This window comes from Poecilia mexicana, unplaced genomic scaffold (assembly GCF_051168715.1).
Source record: "Poecilia mexicana isolate PSO_F unplaced genomic scaffold, ASM5116871v1 scaffold_6, whole genome shotgun sequence".
Classification (NCBI taxonomy): Eukaryota; Metazoa; Chordata; class Actinopteri; order Cyprinodontiformes; family Poeciliidae; genus Poecilia; species Poecilia mexicana.
Window position 1 is genome coordinate 33,380,185 of NW_028263375.1, and position 23,946 is coordinate 33,404,130.

At 39.6% G+C, this 23,946-nt stretch overlaps 2 protein-coding genes across 4 annotated transcripts in view; both read left to right on the top strand.

The window, feature by feature from the left end:
• Window positions 1-1,071, top strand: part of cfdp1 (chromatin remodeling protein CFDP1) — a 39,697-nt gene extending 38,626 nt beyond the window's left edge. For both annotated transcript variants that reach the window (XM_088006641.1, XM_088006642.1), the window contains one exon: window positions 23-1,071. In XM_088006641.1, the coding sequence (XP_087862767.1) occupies window positions 23-113 (91 nt within the window). In that variant the 3' untranslated portion in view covers window positions 114-1,071. The remainder of the gene's footprint in view (window positions 1-22) is intronic.
• A 2,930-nt stretch (window positions 1,072-4,001) lies between these two features.
• bcar1 (BCAR1 scaffold protein, Cas family member) overlaps window positions 4,002-23,946 on the top strand; it is a 109,730-nt gene continuing 89,785 nt past the window's right edge. Inside the window, exon 1 of one of the 2 annotated variants that reach the window (XM_088006638.1) lies at window positions 4,002-4,511. In XM_088006638.1, coding sequence (XP_087862764.1) covers window positions 4,500-4,511 — 12 coding nt within the window. In that variant the 5' untranslated portion in view covers window positions 4,002-4,499. The remainder of the gene's footprint in view (window positions 4,512-23,946) is intronic. The other variant, XM_088006640.1, reaches the window with a different exon arrangement.

A 23,946-nucleotide genomic window follows, 5' to 3' on the forward strand; every position in this document is an offset into this window, starting at 1 on the left:
TTTTTTCTTTTTGTGTGTTTAGTTTTGTGGAGCGTAAGAACTTCCTGGAGCGTGTCGACCACCGGCAGTTTGAGCTGGAAAAAGCAGTCCGACTGAGCAACATGAAACGATGAGACACTGATGAACAACAGACCGGCATGCAGAGCAGAGCAGAGATTTGAATTCCCGTAACTTGTTTTCCCCCCCGACAGAGTTGATGTTCATCCTGTAATAGGAGATGTGACTGGCTCTGTGGCTGTGCCTATTTCAGGCTAGCTGTATAAATAGGTTGAGGTCAGGTAATGGACGGGTGTTGATGCCTCTGGGGCTTCATCCTTGTGAGAGCCAGTTTGTGTTTGCTGCTTTTACTGCAGATCACATCAAGTTTCAAATTAATTATCTCTGGAGTGAATATTGATTCAGTCTGACTTGTGACTCTCTCGCATTCCAATCATTTCCACTTTTGGATCAACTCACATCTCTGTTTCACAACTGGCTGTCCTGTTTGTTAAAGGATCACAGAGCAGAAATCAAAGTTTACCTTTTGTAACTTATGTTTGTATGTCATCAGACCACATTAATAACTTGGAAATGTAAGACAGCAGCTGGATATTCCACAAGAATCAGAAGTCAAAATTCAGAATGTGATTATGAATTTTTTTTTTTTTTTTTAAATAGGTTGAGGTCAGGTAATGGACTGCTGTCATTCACAAGTTACTGCTTGTGAATGAATCAACATGATCTGTGTGGTGTTTGAGGTTGAATCTGTAAATATACTGTTAATCTGTTACTTTTAAAAGGAATTCTGTTTTATTTTGAACAAAACTGCTGATTTTATTTTCTGAATTCACTGGAAGATTATCTGTGTGGATATGACATCAAGTCCCCCTCTGAACACTCACTGCTTCCAGCAGCAGAGCCTCAGTCTGCCTGGGAGCTCAGAGCCGTCTCTGTTCTTCCTCACTGATGGGAAAACTCACCAAGGCATCCACCCTGGCTTCCTTAAGACTGTAAAAAGGGCTTTTTACATAGCTGTATTGTTTTGTTTTATTTTTGTCATTGTTTAAAATAAAAATAAAAAAAGCCAAATGATTTTTTGCACATTTGTTTTGGATTATTTAACTGCTTTTATTTTTCTACATAATTTGAATTCAATGTTGGACGTCTGTGTGTAATTTGTGTGCAGTGTTTTAGAGTTTGTTACAGAACCCATGTATTTTTAGAGTTGTGTTTTCAGAATCTAAATAACATCCAGAAAATCACATTGTATCATTTTTCCTTCTGTCTGAACTGTTTGCCCGTCATCCTGCCGCTCAGCCTGGCCTCGTTTACAGGTTGGTTCCTGCTTGTCTGTCCCATGGTGGACAGGTTGGAGTCTGAGTGTAGACGTGTCTTCTGTACAAGCTGCAAGTTCAAACTGTTGCAGTTAATAAAAGACAGGAGGACAAGAGGGTTTCTTAAATATGAACTAACAGGAATTCTGAAATAGTGGTTGGTAGGGCCATCAAATCCATACTTCACTCAACTGAATTCTTCTCTGAATTGTTTTTTCAGTCTGTCTCTCACAGCTGAGGTGTACGTATGGTGAAGATTGCTCAACAATCTCCTCAAGGCTCCAATTTTCCCTGTTGCTGCTTCAACTTTTCCTACCACATCTTTTCCTTTCACTCAATTTTCTCCTGATATGCTTGGATACAATCAGGGGCGCCACCAGGAATCTTGGGCCCCATGACAAAAAATTTAATTGGGCCCCCCTGTGCAATGACTCAAGATCTCCATATTTGTTAAAGCTGACACAATGTTGTGACAGTTTGATATGAGACAATCTGTGAAAAAAATCAATCTCCTCCACCTCCTCCCTTAACTGCTATTGTTAGCTAAAGTATTGTGCCGTTCTGACCAAAAACAACCAATCAGAACCAGGAGGAGGGTCTTAGTGCTATCAATCAACCTCATACATTCACTGCTAAATGTGCTAATGGTGGAGAAACAACTTATTGCTACAGGAAAACTGTTTATCTGCCGTCACTGGTAGCTATGCTAACTAAACTGAGAATTCACAACAGGCTATGCTAGCTGCAGCATAGCAGAGAGCAAGGGGGAGGGAGGATGAGCAGCCACATGAGATTGTGATTGACAGCGCTAAAACCCACCTCCTGCCTCTGATTGGTTGTTTCTAGATACCACAGGGAGAAGGCGGAGGAAATATTTTTTTCACAAATTATCTCTCATGCCACACTCACAACACAATGACAGTTTCAACAAATATGTAAAAAAAAATATTATTATAAAAGTTGCATACTGCAGCTTTAATTTCACTTAGGAGAGGACGGGTCAGGCGGGATGTGGCAACATATAACTAATTTAAATGCAAGCTAAGGTAAAACTGTTTGGACTGGCTGCAGTTTTTCCAGAGGAAAAAAGCATTCACCTTCATCGAGAGCAAGAGAGAGAACATCTGTCAGGGGTGTTCAGTGCAAAGATGTGTGTTTTTTGGTCTGGGAGGGATAACATTTAATTTTTACTGCTAAAAACAATTTTAAAAAACACAATAATAGTTATTGACAGGGTCCCAATTTTTTTTTTTTTTTTTTTTTGTGGAGGGCCCCCCCAAGGGCCCTGAAAATTGTCTTAATTGTCTCCCCAGGGTACAATATACAGTGAGCAATCAGTTTCTTCAGCAGTGGCCAGTCTGAGGGTGTCTATGGCTTGGACGTGTGTTCAGACTGACCAGGAAACCTCTGCAGGTGTTTTGAGATAATTGTCTGATGAGGGTTAGACACCATGACATGTCTCATGATATGCAAATCCTCTGAAACATTGAATTTTGAGTTTTTATTTTCTGTAAGCCACAATCAAAATTACAAAAACATTTAGGCCTTTAATATGTGTGATGACTCTATAATATGAATTTCACTGAGATGACTGGTGAGAAATATTCCATTTTTATGCAATACTATGTATATATATATATATATATATATATTTTTTTTTTTTTTTTTTTTTTGATGTACTACTAAATGATAGGGATCAGGTGCTCAAGATCAAGCTTTTAACTTTCTCTTATCTGTTTTTAAATATATTTCACTGCGTAATTCTTAGTATTTAAAAAAATGGATAAAACGTTAATAATGTTTGGTTGGAACATATCCCTCTCTTTTGGGTTATTTGTACTTATTTGATGTATTATTTTGCGGTGCTTTTGTTGTATGTGGAGGAGCTGAATTTCTTAGACAAGCTTATTAAACTACAGTAAAGTTTCCTGATGAAGCTGCTGCTGTGGAAACAGTACCTGCTTTGTAACTATGGGTGGTGCCACCTATTTTATTTTACACATTCATTATCTAAACTGAATTATTTATGTTGAACACACATAAATTTCTGTGTGTTCAACACATAAATAGTCAGTAGTCTCTGCTGTAGCTGCATGTTCAGCAGGTACATCCGTCTGGACGCATCACTGAGAACGTTTCTCAAAACGTTCATGTTTACTCTGACAAAACACAACTCAACCTTCAAACATTTCTTCACCTCCATGGAGAACAAAACAAAACCAGGAGTGATGGATGTGTAATTTATACACAGTATCTGATGTTATTTCTTAAAAGTGGTTCTGAATAAACTGAATTCTGTACCTCTTTACTTAGAAAAGTGTTTCCATTTAACACATGGGGAATGATCTGAGTTCTGTTATTGTAATCAATCAGGTAGAGTAAGAAAGTGCAAAACTGGGAAAATTAGTTGTGAGGAAGACGGGCAGGATGACGGGAGCTGGAGTGATATGGGAAAATGGACAAGGCAAGGCTCAGCTATGATGTTATAGTTTCTTACCCTCCAAAGGCCACTGCTACTTAAAATCGTAGATAATTGTTCACGTAAAGCAAATGTAACGGTTTAAGAATCCAAAAAATGTCAAACTAACTTTCGTTAGTTAAAAAAAATCTAACAACCAAAAAGTTTGAAACTGCTAATATTTTTTATTACTTTCAGATCTCGTGTTGTTCTGCTGTAGCTGCCGCAGATCGCTCGGCCCCTTTAAGGCTGGACCGGATCGTCTCTGTGGAAGAGCGGACGGCAGCACGCGGCGGGGCCGGCGCAGCAGCGCTCTCATCCGCAAACAGAACACTGCACATCTGACCTCAGCAAACCCAGCTGCGTCATATTCCGTTTCCCCCCCCCGAAGCGGCTGCATGGCTAGCTGAAGCATAACGGGACAAACGGCTGGGCGGTGCAGGGAGACCGGACAGAGGAGAGAGAGCGCACCGGCTCTGCTGACGGGCAGACGCATCGGCGCTGCCGCATACCCAAGCCGGGGCTGCGCACATTTCCAACACTCACTCCCAACTCCAACACATCCTGACGTCTTCCTGCTGCAAGGGAGCCTGTCTTTCCGGATACTTCACCATGGGCCACTCGGAGGACTGAACCGCAAGCTGTCTGTCTCCTTTTGTCAGATAAAAGTAGCGGCGGAGGAACCAACACAGCGGGCATTTTAAAGAGAAGAGTGACAGCAGCGCAAGATGTCTGTTCCTGTAAGTAATCAGCCCCGAAGCTCGACAAATGCATGCCAGCCTTCCACCTCCACTGCCTCTCATTAGCAGTTCGCAAAGGCACTGGAGAGCAGCTGACAGTTCATCACACACCCTGCTCCACCTCATTACACCGGGCACTCAGCAGGACTCATTTTCGGTTGCTTCTTTATTGAATAACAGAAAAAAAATGAATAACACTCGTGTTGTTGTACTGCAGAGGCAGTTTGCCCCTGCAGCCCAGTGCCAGGCTAACAGGCAGCCTGAGCAGCTAGCTGCTGCTGCTGCACAGCCTGCTGGTTATTAAAGGAGCAGTTAGGCCATTTTACTGAGACTCTGTGCTGGAAGCTCGACTGGCTATTTCCGGCTGACCTGCCCTGTCCTGTCAACACGATCAGCAGCAGCTGAGATTCCAGTGGGTTCGCTGTCTCTGATCTGCTGGAATCAGACGGTGCTCAAGCTTGTTGTGTTCCTCCTTATCACATTCCACAGGATCTGTTTCACAAACACTGCCTGGGGGCTGGAACTGTGGGCTTCATATGTGTGTGTGTGCGCACGTGCGTGCATGTGTGTGTGTGAGAGAGAAGGAGTAGGTGAGATGCCCACTTGTTTGCATGTCAAACTGAATTCTGTACCTCTTTACTTAGAAAAGTGTTTCCATAACACATGGGGAATGATCTGAGTTCTGTTATTGTAATTGTTGATAATTGGTGCAGCTACCAGCTGCATTCAGTGGAAATGCACTGCTGTCCTAAAGCCACGAAGAGTTGTTGATGGAGTGGTTGGGAACCTCAGCTTGATTAAACTATCTGCACAGCAAATTTGGAAGTGTTCCATCAACTCCTACAGAGTTAAATTCAACACTTTGAAAGTGTCTGTATTGGTCTACTCTGGATGGTGTAGAAATTAGACTTTTGAAAGTGTCATTTGTGATAGTTGAATCAACACTCACAGTAGTTGAAATCAAACACACTTCAGTGTTAATCTACCCAACACTAGTGTATATTGTCAAAAGTTAACACTATGAACGTGTTAATCTAACACAGAACGGTGTAAAGTATATATTAACATAGAAATCTGAGTTTTGACATACTACTGGCAGGGTGTGCTGTGGTGGTGCAGGGGTTAAGCACAACCCACATATGAAGGATCTAGTTTTCAATGCGGCTGTCTTGGGTTTGCTTCCCAGTCTTCCCCTTCTCTCATTATTCACTTTTTTTTGTCAATTTACTACCAAATAAAAGCCACTAGAGCAATTAAAACCTTTATTCCCCAGAAACTATTGGCCATCAATAATCCCCAAATTCATTTTAAGACATTAGATGCCACATTAGATGCTACAAAAACACCAGCACCAGTTGCAGTATGCATGGGCGTAGGTTTGGGTAGGGACGGTAGGGACATGTCCCGACCAATATTCACGGGATATGAAAAAGTCCCGACCAATTTTTGCCATATTGGCTCAAAGAACGTGGATCTACGATCTTTGATTAGCAGCAACAGGCGGTGCGCGGAACGGAAGCTTCTTAGTTTGACATTTATTATGAGCCTCCGAGACCGTGTCGGAACGGTGCTGTCGGGGGTGGGGGGAGGGGGAGTCAGTTGAATCGTCGGACGTTCTTTGATTAGCTGCAAAAGGCGGCGGCTAGCTGGGTACACGCGTCTCCTGAGTCTCCGAGACCATGTCGCCACCAAAAAAGAAAAGGACAGACAGAAGTTATTTCGCTACGTCGGCTGTAAGTACAGTGAGTGGACCCATAAGTTAGATATCTATCACGCAACGCATTTGTTGTAAAGTCCGGTGTTTAGTAAGGTCAGCACTGAATGTGAGGTAGAATAGGTCTGTTAATTATGTAATATTTTTTCACATAGGATGCTCAGACAGCAGAGCAAGGGGCAGAGCAGAACGATGGAGAGGTGGCTGGAGCTTCAGGGCTCCAGGTGAGGTGTTAGTTCTCAGATATGAAATATACTGTGAAATTATCTCAGTAAATATGGCATTTGAAGTGTTAGTCTTAAATTAAGTTAAGCTAGTGTGAATACAAACCAGGTTACGCTTTGTTTGCTCTATAGGAGGCAGTCAGTGTGAGTGCCAGTGACCAGGGAGTATCCAGAGGATATTTCTTTTGATCTTACTTGTAACTTTTGCTGAATTTTGTAAAGGAAAAAGTAAAGTGTTCTTGAACTGATCTGCTGAGTATGACTGTATCTGGTTGTATACACAAGATGTATGATATGGTTATGGTTGGGGGGAGGGGGTTATTAAGCCAATGTGGTTTCCCCCCCTTCTCAAAAATGTTCGGTGCTCTTGGGCATTTCACTGTGCTGCGGGGGGGGGGGGGGGGTGTCAAGGTCCCCACCAAAACTCAGACCAAACCTACGCCCTTGGCAGTATGCAATCTACTTTTACTTCAAAACATCAAACAGCACTGACAGCAATATACAACAAAGGTCATACATTCATGGTACTTTGCACTGAAGGTGAAGTGTGCTTTGAAAGTTCATTGGAAGCGGCCATGGATGGTCTTGTGATCACTGATGGTGAAGTGTCTTTGGTGCTGCTCTTGTTTTCACCAACATGAAGGAGGAAGACTTCCAGCCTGGAAGTAAAAATAAAAAATATAGCAGAAACATTAGGATAATAAATAAATATTTTAAAAAGTAGTGTGAGCAAAACTAATCAGACTCACCTGTGTGTGTCACCATCATATTCATTCAAATTACTCTGCCCACCTGGTTTACAAGATAAAGCATAAAAAAGTCAGAAGTAATTACTAAAGAAATTAGTCGGCTTATAGAAAAAATTTTGGACAGCATTAAAAGTCGTGCCAACCTGTCTGAAGAAATGTGTTGAAGTCATCATAACAGGCTTTAGTCACCAACATGACACACTGACAAAGAAAAAACATTTTGGCAGTTTTGAGATGTGCCACAGGTACAAAACACCAGAGTCAAATGGCTTAATTGCCTCCTCATTGTGTAGATATGTTCTCCAGAGTCCTGCTAATCACCTAATTATTGTATTCAGGTGTGGTGCAGCAGCGGCACATCTAAATGTTGCAGGACAGTGGCCCTCCAGGACTGGAGTTTGACACCTGTGGCATAGGTCAAGCCAATGGCCCAGCACAGCCACTCCCCCATTTTGTAGTCTACAGCCAAAAACTTAAAGGAAACGACCCTGTAGCTAAATAATGTTAACTCAAATGGCCTCCAGATTTTCCTGACAGTTTCAATGTTCGGTTAAGATAATAAATAGTCGTACATACCGTGATATCCAAACAAATAAACGTACGTTAAGCGAACTATGTATATGAATCGATACTCTTGTGTAAATGGAAAAATAATGCCTCCATAAAAAATAGTCAAAAACATGATCATTTTAACATGGAACTTACCTTGTTATAATAAGCTCCAGACAAGACGCCATACTGCTGCCTCCGCTCCTCAGGCAAACATGTGACGCAGTAGTGGAACAAGACGGCGTCGGCCGGGGGGCGGGGCTAATGACCGGGCCCAAATAATAAAGCTCGTGATAATTTAACTTTACAACATGGACATGCCCGCAACAGCGGAGCTAACAAGTTTCATCACCACAGAGAGCGACTATGTCATTCTGAAATCCATCTGACATGAAGTACAACAAACAAAGAGAAGAACAGAAACATCAGGCTACTGGTCACTAATGATGAAACAACACAAATTCAAACGTAGTCCGTAGAAATGCTCTAGCTAGTTTGCCATTTGTTGCCAAGTGACTGATGATGACATTGGTGACAAGCTTTACCCAGAATGCACCTGGAGACAATAAGGACGATTCATTTGTAGATTTGTGTGTCATGAAGTTAAATATAAGAGCCAGTCATGTGGCACAACATTTTACTCAATATTTTACACCCACGATGTCACTGAAATCAGTCAGTCTGGTAAGGTTTTTAGCAACCATGAGTCAACAATGGGGCACCCTACTATATAACCTACTGGGGTATTATACACACTTTTTAACAGGAGAGGTTTTATCTTTTCTTTTCTCATCAGATGATAATTTGGATCCCTGAAGGCATGCTCTACCTCCCATGTGGGCCACATGTAGGTCCAGGCCTTGGCCCTGCTGCAACCTCTACCCTATCTATTGCTCCTTTACTGATGTGATGTCACAAATATGTTACAATTGTGGGAGGAACTGTCTGATGTTGATTTCTAAATCAACACCAGACTGAGTGTTGATTTAGACTGTTGGATCTAATTTAGAAATCAACACTGGACTGGATTGCTTTTTGTTTAACTCTTTGGACCTCTTTAGTGAGTGTTAGGGAAACTAACACTCACTAACACTCATGTCATTGAATTAACACTGTATTTTTAACATACAACACTTGCACTGGAAATCGGACACTTCCGAATTTGCTGTGTGAGCATCCCAGAATCAGAGTTCTAACATTTCAGCCTGTAGAAGCTCATGAACTCATATGAGCTTCTACAAACCTATAAAATGCCTTCATGTTTGGATCAGATGCTTATTTAAATACAGCTCTAGGTTTATTAATATCCTTTATTTGTTGTAGTTTTGAATTATGTTAAAGCTGCTGCCTGTGCTGGTTGATGCATTTTAACACCAAGGATTTTAAAATCAATTACTTTGCCATATAGTAGTTGGAGTCAGGCCCATTTATGCCTAATTTGCATATTAAATATGTATATTTATAGAAACTTCCCTCAACTTAAAATCAGTTTCACAAAATAAGTTGTGAGTGTGAGTTCAGTGGTCTATAATCACAATACCAATGTATTGCTAATACTGATGACATTTGACCCTACTGCGTTTTCCATCATAAACTTTGCACCAATTTAATGAATTGTTATGAAGTGTCAGAGTGGGGCTGGGGCTGACCTATATTGTGGTCAGCAGTCATTAATCAGACATTTGAAAATGAACTGGAAAATTTCCTGTTCCGTACACACACATGGATCCACGTCTGTGTTGTGTACAACACACCAACAATCCTACGAGCCTGAATTAAATACAGTTAAATTAAGTGAAAAAGACTGAGTCAGTTCCTGGATTCCAACACAAACACACAAGTCATGACGAGTTACCAGCAGAAGTCAGATACATATCAGGACCGTTGAGTTACAGACATGTTTTATCAGGATTATTTTCCTCCATGTTGAAATCATGATTATTTAAATGGCTACCCACTGAGTTTGGAAAAACAATGTTTTTCTTGCAGAAGAGTGCATTTTCCCTAACACCATCTTCTTAGGCTGTCTGTTAAAATAACTAAGTATTTATATAAATGTTGAATATTAGATTTTTACAAAAAAAAATTAATACATTTAGTGCCATTCCACATGATCTTGAAATAAATAAAAAAACATTAAAATATTATAAGTAAAGCAAAATTAACTAAATAAATGATCAATTATATTCACAATTTATAAAGAAATGTGAACATATTTTTACTGAACAAATTTTCTCTAATTTCAGTTTATGGAAACTATATTCCACATATCTCAGTCATTTTCTGTATCAGTGAACCTGTGTTCATATTCCAGGTTGCACTCGGTTGTTTTGCAGACAACAATTGCACATCATGGTTTATTTAATCTCTGTCTTTAAATATAAAGTGTTATTGTGCAATTGAACTGTCTCTTCTTCTTTTTCTAAGCACTTCCTGTTCCTACCGGTTGTTAGAACTTTCAGTGTGAAATCTGTGCACTCTTATGTATCTGTGGCCTCAGATTAGACCATCCATCCATTATCTTATCCCTAACGGGGTTACAAGGGGAGCTGGTCCATATCTCCAGTGGTCAATCGGTGACAGGCAGGTTCACCCTGGACAGGTCACCAGAAAATCACAGGGACAGACAGGACAAATAATGATGAATGATGAATTTAATAATAAAGCTCAGAACAGTCCAAAAACAGGTAGCATGGCGGAGAAACTAGCACACAGCTAAACACCGGTAGCAAGTGATAGCAGGACTGGAAATGGGCGCAAACGCTATCCAGGACTTCACAGTTCAGCTGGAGCGCATAGACGTGAAACGACAACCAACGACAAGGATCCGACAAGAGACAAAGACAACAGGTGGATTTAAATACAAAGGGAGGTTAAACAAGGGAACGAGACACACTTGGGAACAATCAACGTGGAAACGCAGAGACAGAGACTCACAGGGAAACAGGATAACAAATAAACATGGAAACTAGTCAAAAATAAACAGAAAACTACTGATCCCGACAATATCCCTCACGGGAATGCCCCAAAACAGCTCAGCTACCATCTATGTTTCTAGTCTGATCATTTAATCAGAAAACAGATCAGTTCTGCTCATCAGCATCACGTTACTGTGTCCATCCAAAGGCTCAGCTGTTCGTCCTGTAAAGCATGTAGGGTGTGCATCTTCTATTTTTTGGTTGGTTTGGGTTTTTTATGTTTTATATTAACTTGAAGAAGTTGATGTTAATTTTATAGGGAATTTCTCTGGATTATAAAAGTGGGTTGTGTCTTACAGATATGGAATGAAAAGCTTTCAACAATACATTATTATTTGTATATTATGTAGTTATAGGCACACTTGTGTTTTTGTGTGTGCTCTGGTGGCCAAGCAATGACATTTCATAGCCAATTTCACTTATGTTTCTTTGTGCAATGACAATAAAATAAGTCTAAGTCTGCATACATATATAAGGAATGGAATATGAAGACGTTTATGTAAGGTAATGGATTGCTCCATATTCCAAAGTTGATGCATAGATGTGTATATATGGCAGCAGTGTTGATGTGAGAACATAACATGGTTTGTGTCTCATAGTTAGCTCTCCCACACTGGGGAGCTTTCTAACTTGATCTACATGCAATAAAGCATCATTGACTAACCATAACTGTAAACCTGTGCAGTCATTATGTGCAATGAGGCAGTTAAGTTTTCCATCAATATTGAATGTTCCAGTAAAAGCAGTCCATGTGTTTGTCAGAGTGTTAACTGCCATGTGAATAGACACAATAGTCAGGACAAGGATTCATGTTATAAATGAAATGATTAATTCATTTTTTATCTATTTTATAGTTTTTAGTTTAATCCCTTTATTAAGAATTTGTATCGGACCTATTTTGGTATTTCAGTGTGAAAAATTTACTATTCGTAATTTATAATAGTACATTTTACAGACTCCATCACCAAGTCTGTTAAACTTGGTGATGGAGCACAGAACTGATAGCTTCAAGGCTGTTTTGTGAGTTTTTTCACACTGCCTGATTTGTCCTTGAATCACTTTCTTGTCAGTGACGTGTTTTTGACCTCTTGCTCCTGACATGATGGGGCCACATCAGTGCCTGAGTGGATGGTTAACACACTGCAGCAATAGATGCAGGAACGGGGAAGAGGGGGCCAGCAGGACAGACAGATCCAGGAAATAAGCATGATGATGATGATACAGTCATTCTCAGCTTCTAGCAGGATATCTGTTGTATTTGGAAATAAAACCTGGTGCTCTCATGAACCACTTCCTCGTGTTTTCCAAATGTAACAGTGTTCTGGGTTTTCTGCTGCAGCTGTACAGAAAACAAGTTAAACTCTCTGAATATGTGAGATTGAAACATGGAGAATTGTAGAGAGCATAGTACTGGTTCCTCTTGAATAGATGAGCTGGACTTTGTTCTGGAGACAAACTCACTCTGACGTCTCTGAGTCGTAAACAGGGAATGCAGATGTGTCGTTTTAAGCAGAGGTTTATATCAAGGTAAGACTTTTAGAACTAAACAACAAAACATAATACATTTAAATGTTCTGTGGCTGATTGATTTTCAGTGTTAGCTTGGCCAGCTGAAAGCTTTGTCTGTTTTCCATCAACATCCCCTTTTATTGTTGCTAAAGCTTCATTAGCAACCGGCTGCAGCACATTAAGATGTTGGACTGTGATGTTATTGCCTCCAGCTCTCTGACCTTTAGCATCTGTTCCTCTAGAATGTTTTATCTTTCAAACTGAGTATTTATGACAACTAACAATAACAACCAACAAACCTGATATTCCAAACACTGCTTTACTTTATTATGATTGAATGATTGAATTGATCATTCCTTGTTTCCAAATATGCTGCCAGTGAGCAGGAGAAAAGCTGCTGAATGATTCTGTTATTTCTGACACCTCTCTGACCACTGTGGGCTCATCTGCGTGATCTTTAACTGTACAGATAACATTGAGCTCTTTCACTGACATGTTGGAAGATTTTGTCAGGTAATGTGGTTAAAACAGAATCCGCAGCACAAACCTAGAAATGCTTTAGAAGTGGGAACATTACAAATGTTATCTAAGTGGATCCCTTTAATAAAAATGTCCCTCATTTTGTTTTCTGTTGATTAAATAATTACATTTGTAAATTCCCTGTAGTTTGTGTACAGACAACAGAGTGTAGTGCAAGTGTAAGTAAGCAGGGGAAGGCTAGATTGCAAATTCTAGGTGGTGGTATAATTAATATGCTAATAATATTATGACTTATTAAATTTAGTTCAGGTCATTTTTAAAATGCTGATTCAATCAAATATAGTAGTAGGAGTAGTCATCTTGCGATCGGAAGGTTGTAGGTTTGATTCCAGCTTCCTCCTGCCACATGCCCCAAATTGCCTACCAATCTGCGTATTGGTGTATAAATGTTTGTGAGTGCGAATGGGTGAATGAGACTCTAGTGTAAAGTGCTTTGAGTGGTCAAAATGATTGGACAAAGCGCTATATAAGCTCAGTCCATTTAATTTTGTTCTGTTTCTGCTAACATTTTTCGGTGCTTTATCACTGTGTCCATGTCGTTCCGGAAATCTTGAGATTCCATTTAAATTATTCTCCTAGCTGCAGTTCTGTTCCTCTCATTTCTGTTCTTTTCTTAGCATTTACTTTGTAGTTTCCATATTAAATGTTCAGATGGATAAAACGATCTGCCCCTCTGCTATTTTTGTCATAGCCATTCTATTTTTAACTAAAACTAAATCTTTCATGAGATATTTTCACAGCTGAAACAACCTTTGATTGTCAAATAGGAAACAGGCTCATATTTCTTTAGGGCCCTGCTGAGACCGAAGGATTCTGGTCGAGTTCAGTTGCTCAAATTCATTTAGCTGGCAGGTTTGGCAAATTAAACATTACTTGAAAATTCTGAAAGAAAAAGTTTACAGCGAGACAGAGTGTTGTAAGAAGGACATAGATTGACACAAAGTAACTTGAAATATGGATTTGATTGCTAGTGCAGTGGTTTCAATAGCTGCTACATCTAATCATGGAGAAGATTACTTCCTTATCAAAGTGCTGGAATCTGTTTGGAGAGCCATGGGAAGCAGCCAGTGAACACTGATCCCAGCACTCACAGGAAACACAGCATTCCTTTGGCCAGACAGAGATGGAAGTTTGGGATATGAGCCAGACTACACTGTGTGTGTGTGTGTGTGTGTGTGTGTGTGTGTGTGTGTGTGTGTGTGTGTGTGTGTGTGTGTGTGTGTGTGTGTGTGTGTGTGTGTGTGTGTGTGTGTGTGTGTTTATAAGTGTCATGTACTTATGCACCACTTGGGCAGTACAGAATGTGCATGCTTGTCTCTGTACTTCTCTGAAATACATTGTTGTCCTCAGTGGAGCGGTGTGGCTGAAAACCAGGCCAGTCCCCCCCCCACCCCCCCGCCTTACATAACAAAGAAATCGCAGCTTTTCAAACTTTTAGAACATCAGTCCAGGTCTTTTTGTCCCCATTTGTTTGTTCCAGCATGTTCTTTTATGCCTTATAAATCGTTCCTGTTGTACTGTAGTGACAGCAATGGAGGACAGCTTAGTGTCAGAAATGAGACGATGTCAGATTCACAATAAGACAAACTTTTTAATGAATGAATATAGCCGCAAACAGACACCTACAGACAGCTATATATTTAGTAATAAAAGTATGATTCTCTGTTAGCAGGGTAGCAAACCTCTAACCCAACTAGCTCACCAGGCCTAACTGGAAACATTTGGTGTTTGCTTGTTATTTTTGTGTGTGTGAGTGTGTGCGTGTTTGTGTTTTCCTTTCTTTGTCATGAACATCTTCATTTTTAGGCTTTAAAGAAATGTAGGGTTTTTGTGTTTTCTTTTTAATTAAAAACCTAGCATTTTATTAAAAAAAAAAAACACCGAAGCTGCTAGCATATCAAAAATGATTTATTCTCTTCTTGATAATTAACAGAAAACTAATTGCTGGCATTACAGGCCTATAATGATAGACCTGATTTTTTTCATGTTTTATTTTTATGAATTTTATGAATATTTGGTGATGAGCTCCAAGTGTTGGAGATTTGAAAGCTTCCTTTTCATCACTATAATCATAATGAAACTCACATGTACCAAGATGAACCTATTAGCTGGATTTTATGTTAAGATGTTTTCCTTTGTTCAAAATGTCAGTTTAGGTAAATATTGAGACTTGGTGTGAAGCCAAGAGTCAGCCGATGTAACGTGAGACAGCTTTTTAAAAATTATTTCTATGTCTTTGTTTCTGGTTTTCCCCCCAAAACAGATTTCTGGCATTCCTTCAACATGCTGTAAAATTTCGCAACATGGAGTGTTGTGCTGCACTATATTGGGACTGAATGCTAATTAGCCTACTCTACTTCTGATGGCCTATAAAAAGGCAACAGAGCCTCTGAAGGCTACTGAGGGAATGATTTGTTCTTCACAGATTCAGTTGGATGTGTTTATTTACAGATGTTTGTAATGCTGGGTAGAGTGGGACACGCTACACATAACAAGTGGGATGTTAGAACCAGGAACAAAACAGAACATGTGGGGATGTGCAAGGAGACCAGCTGAGTTCAAAAGGTCAGCACTTAAATGATTTCATTACATTTTTTTCCAGTTTTATTGTCGGTCTGAAATATCAAACAATGATACATCGAATATGCCCTGCGACAGACTGGCGACCTGTCCAGGGTGTACCCCGCCTCTCGCCCGTAACGTTAGCTGGAGATAGGTGCCAGCAACCCACCCGACCCCACTAAGGGACAAGGGTGAAAATGGATGGATGGATGAATGGATACATTGAACAGATTTCTGTTTCAGTTAATCTTTTACCCTAAATATTATTTATGAAATCAGGTTCTGAAGAAAAGGAATTTAATTAATGCTCAGATAGTACAGCACACAGTTAGCTGCTGGTCCTGGTATGCTTGTTTGATCCATTAGTGGTGGATTCACAATTTACAAAAGAAAATCAATATTCAGTTTCTACAACTGACCTATTTTGGACACAATTCTGTATTACTCTTAATGTAAAATATAAACCAATAAACATAACATCATTATTGTTGAGTGAGTTGAGTAGAGTACAGCCATTTTAAGTTTAAAATGGTCTTTGACTAATCTTGGAATTTTTCCTGGCTTTCTTCACAAACCGATAAAGGCAAGCAAATATTATAAAACATTAAAACATTTTATTTCCTAAACTTATTTATTTATTTAATTTTTTTTCACGTGTCCTGAGCTCACAGATGTATTGTGTGTTCTGTGGACGTCCCTTTTCTCCAGGTGCTCTGCAGAATGTTTGACTGCCTGCAGGGGGCACCACAGGTGGAGGTAGGTCTTCAAGCATGGCTTGATGATTTAACTGCCGTTATCTGCCTTGACCTGTCCTGTGTTATCTGGGGCGTCAGGCTGTGGGTGTGGGAGGGAACCGGTCCTTAGAAAGATGAGCAGCACAGAACATGAAGAACAAATCTCAGCTGTTGTCCCAGAGAGTGTTTTATTTTGAAAACATTAATTAATTCATATTATAGATTCATAAACCTCAAAGTTATTACCACCAATTATTTGATCTATTAAAATCAGTTCAGTTTCATGTACTGTAATCCTTCCTAATCAGTCATTAGTGGATTACTTGACAGAACTCAAAAAATGCAATATTAATATCAAATTATCTGCCATCATTTTAGAGAAGGTTAAAACCAGTCAAACAAAACAGGCAGCAAATATTTTAACTTTAAGAACTTTAACTTTAAGGAATGTTAAATAAGTTAGAACTTAGGCATGTACACAAAGCCCAGCACAATGTTTATTTCATAAGAAACATTTCAATTTTATCCCTCAAGTACCACTGTGAAGTTGTAAAATATCATGATTAGAAAAAACTTTACATCTTCAAGCAAACAGATTGAATAAAAAGCTTTAAACTAGTGAGAAAATCAAAACTAGCCTTTAGGGCCTCCTCAGTGATTTTTCAAACATAAAGAACCATCAGTGGACATTTACTTGACCATAACAAAGTACACACAGTTCCAACAATAACTAATGAGCTGCTTCTTCTGCAAATAAAAATAAAGATGAGTGGAGTCTGGTCATTATGTGTCCAGCTACAAATTTTCTCAAAATATAGTTGTTTGTACCGTATTGTGTGGGGGGATATTGATCACGTGAGCTACACCATAACTGTACATATGGCCCCACTTTAATGAGTGGTTTGAGGAAAAGACGAGATTATCAGACAGAAAATATTTTTTAAACTGTAAAATTAAATGGCAAATTGTTAAATAAAAAGGATAACTGGGGAGTTTTATCATCCAGTATTTTTTATGGTCTAATGGTAAAATGATTTGTTTTATGACAGCAATATCCTGGGTGGGTGCATCCTGCACATGTTACCACTCCATCATAGGGCCACACAGGACAGACGACCCCATGCTCAACAGATTTAAACCTGAGAGCAGGGGAAAAGCCACAGAGATCAGAGAGAACATGCAGACTCTATGCAGAAAGGGCCCCATACGTTTTGCTCCAAGGCTGGACTTAAAACCAAACAGTACTTTTAAAAATGCTCTCCAGGAACTGCTTCATCCAGAACCAAGTGAGGGCTGTGTGACGTGTGCTTCTCCCTCACAGCCAGCTGCATGGACTGGTGCTTTAAAGTAAATTAATCAGTCTGCAGAAAATACTTTTAATACTGACACATTGTTGTGTTTGAAATGTCACTAAACAGCTTCAGTGTAATATTTAATGCACAGGATGCTGTGAATGCTGTTAAAAAAAACATCACTTCCTCCTTATACTGTATTCTAAAAAGAACTATTTGTTGCAGCTCCCAGAATCCTTCATGAAAAAAGTTGAATTTCTGTATTGTGCGTATGCTGTTGTTAAGTTGTAATGTTTTATGTTCTGTGTAAGTAAATGAGATGTGTTTAGAGAACTAATACTGACCTTACAGGTTTGCTTTGTTTCTCTACATTCTGAATCCACTGTTAGAACCTGTGAGGAGCTGCACAGCTGCACACTGATCAGAGCCTGATGGGGGAGGTGATGGATACATATTCATGACTGAGGCATATCTGTGGAAATTATATGTACCATCAAATATATTTTATTTCATAACTTTTTTCATAATAATATTAGGCTGTAGCAGTGTTCACTAATAGATTCTGTTGGTTTTCTAAAATGGCGAAGTCATTTAAAGCATTTCTAGCGTGAGCTCACAGCTTTTTAAGGTGAAAAACACAAACAGTTCAGGTCACAGGGTAACTTCAGCTTCAACATTCCTCTACCAACTTACATTGGATCAGCTGGTTGTGGCACACTGGTAGGTGACTTCAGTTTTCCTTTCCGGAGCGTTTGATAGGTGGCAGTGAGAGGTCCGTCAGAGTGAGGAACAACCAGAGATTTTTTATTTTACTAGAATTTCTATTTTCAATACAGAGTATGAGGAAAGGGCTGCAGTCAGGGTTCTATTATTGATTTCATGATGTCTTTCATTTTTACTTTGTTCCTTTTGAGTTGCCACAGCAGCGCCCCCTTTAACAGTTAGTGGCCTAGTCAAAGAGCTGGCCCTGATAATAATATTAATGTGAAAGAAAATTATTTTACTGCAACTTATTTTACTGCAACTCCTCAAAGTGGAGAGTGAATCCACTTTCAGGATGAGTTAAGGGTGAGTTCCAGTTTTAAGCTGTAGCAGTAGTCATGGTTCTGATGCAGAAGTAAAAGCACAATTTATTTTACTCCCATTTTTTGGCTCTAGAGGAGGAAAAGTGGTGAAAACTGATTGCAGTCAGCTAGGCTTCTTTAAAATGTTGTTACAGAATAGAAAATGGCTTTTTTTTCTGAGCTTTTAATGCTCCAGATTTGTCTGTTTTTTTATTGTATCAGTTATCAAAACACATTAAGGAAAAATGTCCCAGTTTTGACCACTTGCTGATTGATTGGTCCATACGAAATACTCAAAAGACTAAAACACTTGATTTCTGTAACCCTGTTTATAGATGCTTTTCAAACATTTGCTCGTCACCTGCATACTGCACTTGCTTACTGGCACTTGTTGCACTTGCTTCTTCCTTGTTCAGTGAAATCAGTTCTAATATAATAATGCAAAATTTATTAAGTATTTCTATTTATTATGTTCATTTAATGCCAATTTTACAACAAACATATCATTTATAACATTTCTCAGGCTACGCTAAGGACACTGGCTCAATCTGGACCCTTGGATGTTAAACAATGAAACTTTGTTTAAACCACAACCAAAATCTCTGGATCCTGTCAGCTTCATGAAAGCTGGAAAAAATGTAGACTTTAATCAACACAGTTAATTAGAATTTTACAGCAGGCCTTTGGTACTGTGCAGTGACATGTTTCATCATAATGACCCAACCAGACCTGAATGGTTCCCACTATGCAGTGAACTGAGTCCCATGATAAAGGAGATTGCTCTGGTAAAGACTGTTGACCTCTAGGATGCAAGCTGGAGAGAAATGATCCCAGACGCCTGTCACATACAACACTTCTTTCATGACATTTATGGTACAAAAAACTCTGTGGAATCATAAATGTGGCTGTTCATATTCAGAGAACAATATAGATATGACTCTAAACTATCATAGCAAGTAAGCAGCAGAATGTTTTAGCTTCAGGAAACATGCATGAAAAATGTAAAGAAGTTACATTCACTGTGCCGCCCCCCGCAGCACAGTGAAATGCCCAAGAGCACTGAACATTTTTGAGAAGGGGGGGGAAACCACATTGGCTTAATAACCCCCTCCCTCCAACCATAACCATATCATACATCTTGTGTATACAACCAGATACAGTCATACTCAGCAGATCAGTTCAAGAACACTTTACTTTTTCCTTTACAAAATTCAGCAAACGTTACAAGTAAGATCAAAAGAAATATCCTCTGGATACAGCAAACACAATTGCAGATAAGAAGAAATCAATAATAAAAGAAAAAGGAAAAAATATTACATAATTGGGGCATGCCATTAGCAATGCATAAGGAGAGCAGTGACTGACCTGCACTGCCCCCAAATAATTTTGAAATCGCTCTCATGGGTGCAAAAATTGGTCTATCGGTATGAAACTCGGTCATGACATTGATACGAATGCCTGCTCCGGTAAAATGTTTTCAAAATTTTCCTAGGGCTTACGGTTTTCGGTCTAGGTGCTTCAGAGCAAAGTGATGGGACAGGACTAACTGACGCTCCTCCCCAGTGTTTTACATACATTTCTGAAAAAGCTCTGAGCTCAGCGCACACCATTTTTCTCTCATCACTGCAATTACTGTGAATGAGCTACAGATATGAATTGCGGTACTAAATGAGACGACAAATAGCCCTCTCATATGCTTCAAACGGTTTTTGGATCGGCCTTACGGATCCTGAACGGGAAGCAGTTGTTCGGACTGCTTTTTTCATTAAAACTGACTGGGTGTCTCATAAAGATAGATAAGCCTGACACAGACAGGGCAGTTTCATCACTATAGCAACAGAATACAGTGGAAGGCACAGCTGCTGGTTTGGACTACAAAGACTCTGTAGTTCTAAATAAGGTGGAACACTTTAATACAGAGGGCAGAGCTGAAGGTCAGAACTACAACATGGCGGAACACTCAATTATTACAGATGAGGCCTCAGCTGGCAGTTAGAACTACTTCCTGTTTTGGGCTTTATACAGGTGGATTAACCAAACCACTGTTACACATTGGATTAGTGTGGTTATGAAAATTAAGTTTACTGAAAGTTTCAAAATAAAACTCTGCAAATCCCACTCACGAAGGTGCACCGGCATGGGCGGTGCAAAAATGAAAATCTTTTTTTTATGTTTTTTTTCTCAGGATAGTGCGCAAGGCAGTTCATTAACATTAGCATTTCATGGGTGTCTCAAAGATTGAAATCCTTCCCCAGCGTTCTGTCTCACACACACAGCAGTTGGCTGAGGGCCAATCGCTATAGCAACAGAATCCAGAGAAAGACAGATCTGCTGGTTTGGACTACAAACCAGCAGCCATAACTGCCATAACTGTAGTTCTATCTATGACCAAGACTCAGTTAAAACAGAGGCCTGAGCAGCATGTCAGAACTACAACATGGCGGAACACTGAATTATTACAGAGGAGGAGTTGGCTGGTATTATAAACTACTTGTGCTTTGAGCATTATATAAGTGATTTAACCTGACCACTATTACACATGAAATTAGTGTGGCAATTTCAAATGAAGCTTATTGAAAATTTTCAAAATATAAGTCTTGACAATTTTTACATCATGTAATTGCTCTTTTTACATACATTTCTGCAAAAAGTTCTGAGCTCAGCGCACACCATTTTTCTCTCATCACTAGAATTTCTGTGAATGAGCAACAGATATGAATCGCGGTACTAAATGAGACGACAAATAGCCCTCTCATATGCTTCAAACGGTTTTCGAATACGTATCACGGTTCCCGAATGGAAAGGAGTTGTTCGGACAGCTTTTTGGAGTGAAACTGGCTGGCTCAAACAAATAGAATGGACTCTTTGCACCTCAGCTTCCGCGTTCGGGGTAAAGTGGCTCGATTGTTTCCGATCCAATACAAATATCATTTACATTAGGTGCTTGTAGTGCTTGGCCAAGGTTTGTACATCGATCAGAAGCCCCAACAAGTCAGCTGGAGAAAGGTTTTAAGATGTTCGCCTCGTTATACATTCACTGACACGAAGGTGAGTTTTACTTAAACTTTGTGGCTAACATTAACGTTAGCTTATGCTAGTAGGCAATTTTCTCGGACATTGTTCTTGTAAAATGTGCTATTTAAGTATCTAAACATTCTAACGGACAATATTTTTCTTATTTTCAAGTATATTATGTGTGTTTATTGTCATTAGTGTCACAGACTAACGGGGGAGGTTACGGTTCGGGCTTTTTACTAACGAAGCCTGACGAAGCACAACAAGCCTCGTAGCTTAACAGTAGCGCAGCTCTGGTGTCAGAGATCTGGTTCAGCTGTTCAGGTTCAAAGTTGCTGCTTTTAGAAAAATATGACCGTGTTGCTTCATGTCTCCGTGTTATTTCGTTTTATTACCTTTGCATGTTTCTTGTGAAGAGCTCAGGACGGTGTTTACAGCAGTGTGTACAGGCGGATCAGTTGCTCGGCTGTCTGGCTCTGGTCTGCTCTCTCGTTCCCATAAACTCTTTCAGGCTGAATACAGAAGTGACTCCATGGAAATAACTCAGGGAGGCTCCTTTATTTACCATCCGTGGTAGTTTTAGGCTGATCCGGAGTGAAGTGAAGGCTGCAAACTTTGCTGTGCGGCCTTAACTGGTAGCGACAGATATTTACAAGCCAACTTCTTAATTCAGGATCGCTTGGAAATTAACGAAAACTTAAAAGCCCATTATATTAGGAAGACAACAATGTTAATAGTATTGTTTTTTTGCATCTGAAATACGACTTAGTCTTTTCTACCAGTCATGGTAACTCAAAGCGGAAAAAAGTGAGCCGCATTAGCTTCTGGAGATGTGACGTCAACGCCTTAGGTGCAAAGAGCCCATTGTTTCTCTCCCTGTGTGTCTCTCTCACAGCTGACACAGAGGCTTGGTCACTATAGCAACAGAACACAGACAACAGCAGGGCCTCTGCTTAGGACTACAAAAATGCCATCTTTGTAGTTCTAAAGACCATGGAACACTTTACTACAGAGGCCTGAGCAGAAGGCCGGAAGGTCAACATGCTGGAACCCTGAATCATTACAAAGGAGGGCTGAGCTGGCAGTTAAGAAGTAAATAATGGTGGAACTCTGACTTATTACAGAAAGAAGGTGAGCAGAATGTTATAACTACAGACAGGGCAGAATGTTGTGGGCATTATATATAAACTGGTTTAACCCAACCACTGTTAGACATTGGTTTAGTGTGGCCATTTAAAATGAAGCTTACTAAAAATTTCAAAATAAAAGCCTGAATATTCCTCTCAGGCCTTTATTATGTTTTTCTCTCAGGTTAGTGCAGAAAGAACTACATCCTGATTTTGGCATTATACAGGTGGATTAACCAAACCACTGTTACACATTGGATTAATGTGGTTATGAAAATGAAGTTTACTGAAAGTTTCAAAATAAAACTCTGCAAATTTCATCCACGAAAGTGCACCGCCATAGGCGGTGCAAAAATAAACATCTTTTTTTATGTTTTTATTCTCAGGATAGTGAACTGTTCATTAACATTAGCATTTCATGGGTGTCTCAAAGATAGAAATCCTTCCCCAGCTTTCTTTCTCACACACACAGCAGCTGGCTGAGGGCCAACAGAATCCAGAGAAATTCTGACAGAATCCAGAGAAAGGCAGAGCTGCTGGTTTGGACTACAAACCAGCAGCCATATCTGCCATAACTGTAGTTCTATCTATGGCCAAGTCTCAGTTAAAACAGAGGCCTGAGCAGCATGTCAGAACTACAACATGGCGGAACACTCAATTATTACAGAGGAGGAGTTGGCTGGTATTATAAACTACTTGTGCTTTGAGCATTATATAACTGATTTAACCCGATCACTATTACACATGAAATTAGTGTGACCATTTCAAATGAAGCTTATTGAAAATTTTCAAAATAAAAGCCTTGACAATTTTTACATCATGTAATTGCTCTTTTTTGTGTTAGATAACTGGTTTAACCAAACCACTGTTACACATGGGATTAGTGTTGCCATTTCAAATGAAGCTTACTGAAAGTTTCAAAATAAAAGCCTGCATACTCCCCTCACGTCAGTGCACCGCCGCAGGCGGTGCAAAAATATTATTCTTCCTTTATGTTTTTTTTCTCAGGATAGTGAACTGCCTTGCGCAGCAAGGCAGTTCATTAACATCAGCACAAACATTAGCATTTCACTGCCACCCACTAGTACACTTCCTTGCACGCATTAGCATTTTACCTAAAATAAGCTTTTATTTATTTACTTATTAGCCATGTTTAGAATACTGATTGGACTGAGTCAATGGGTGACAATATGGTAGTGATACCCCACATTCTACTGATACCATTCATGCTATTATTAGCATTTTGGCTAATTTTACCGTATGCAACATACTGAATGGTACAAGTACAGCTTAGTCCACATGCTTCTGACTCTCCACAGGTTATTGACTACATTGAAGCTTTCTTTAGCATTAAGGCTAATTTTTAGCATCGGAACGC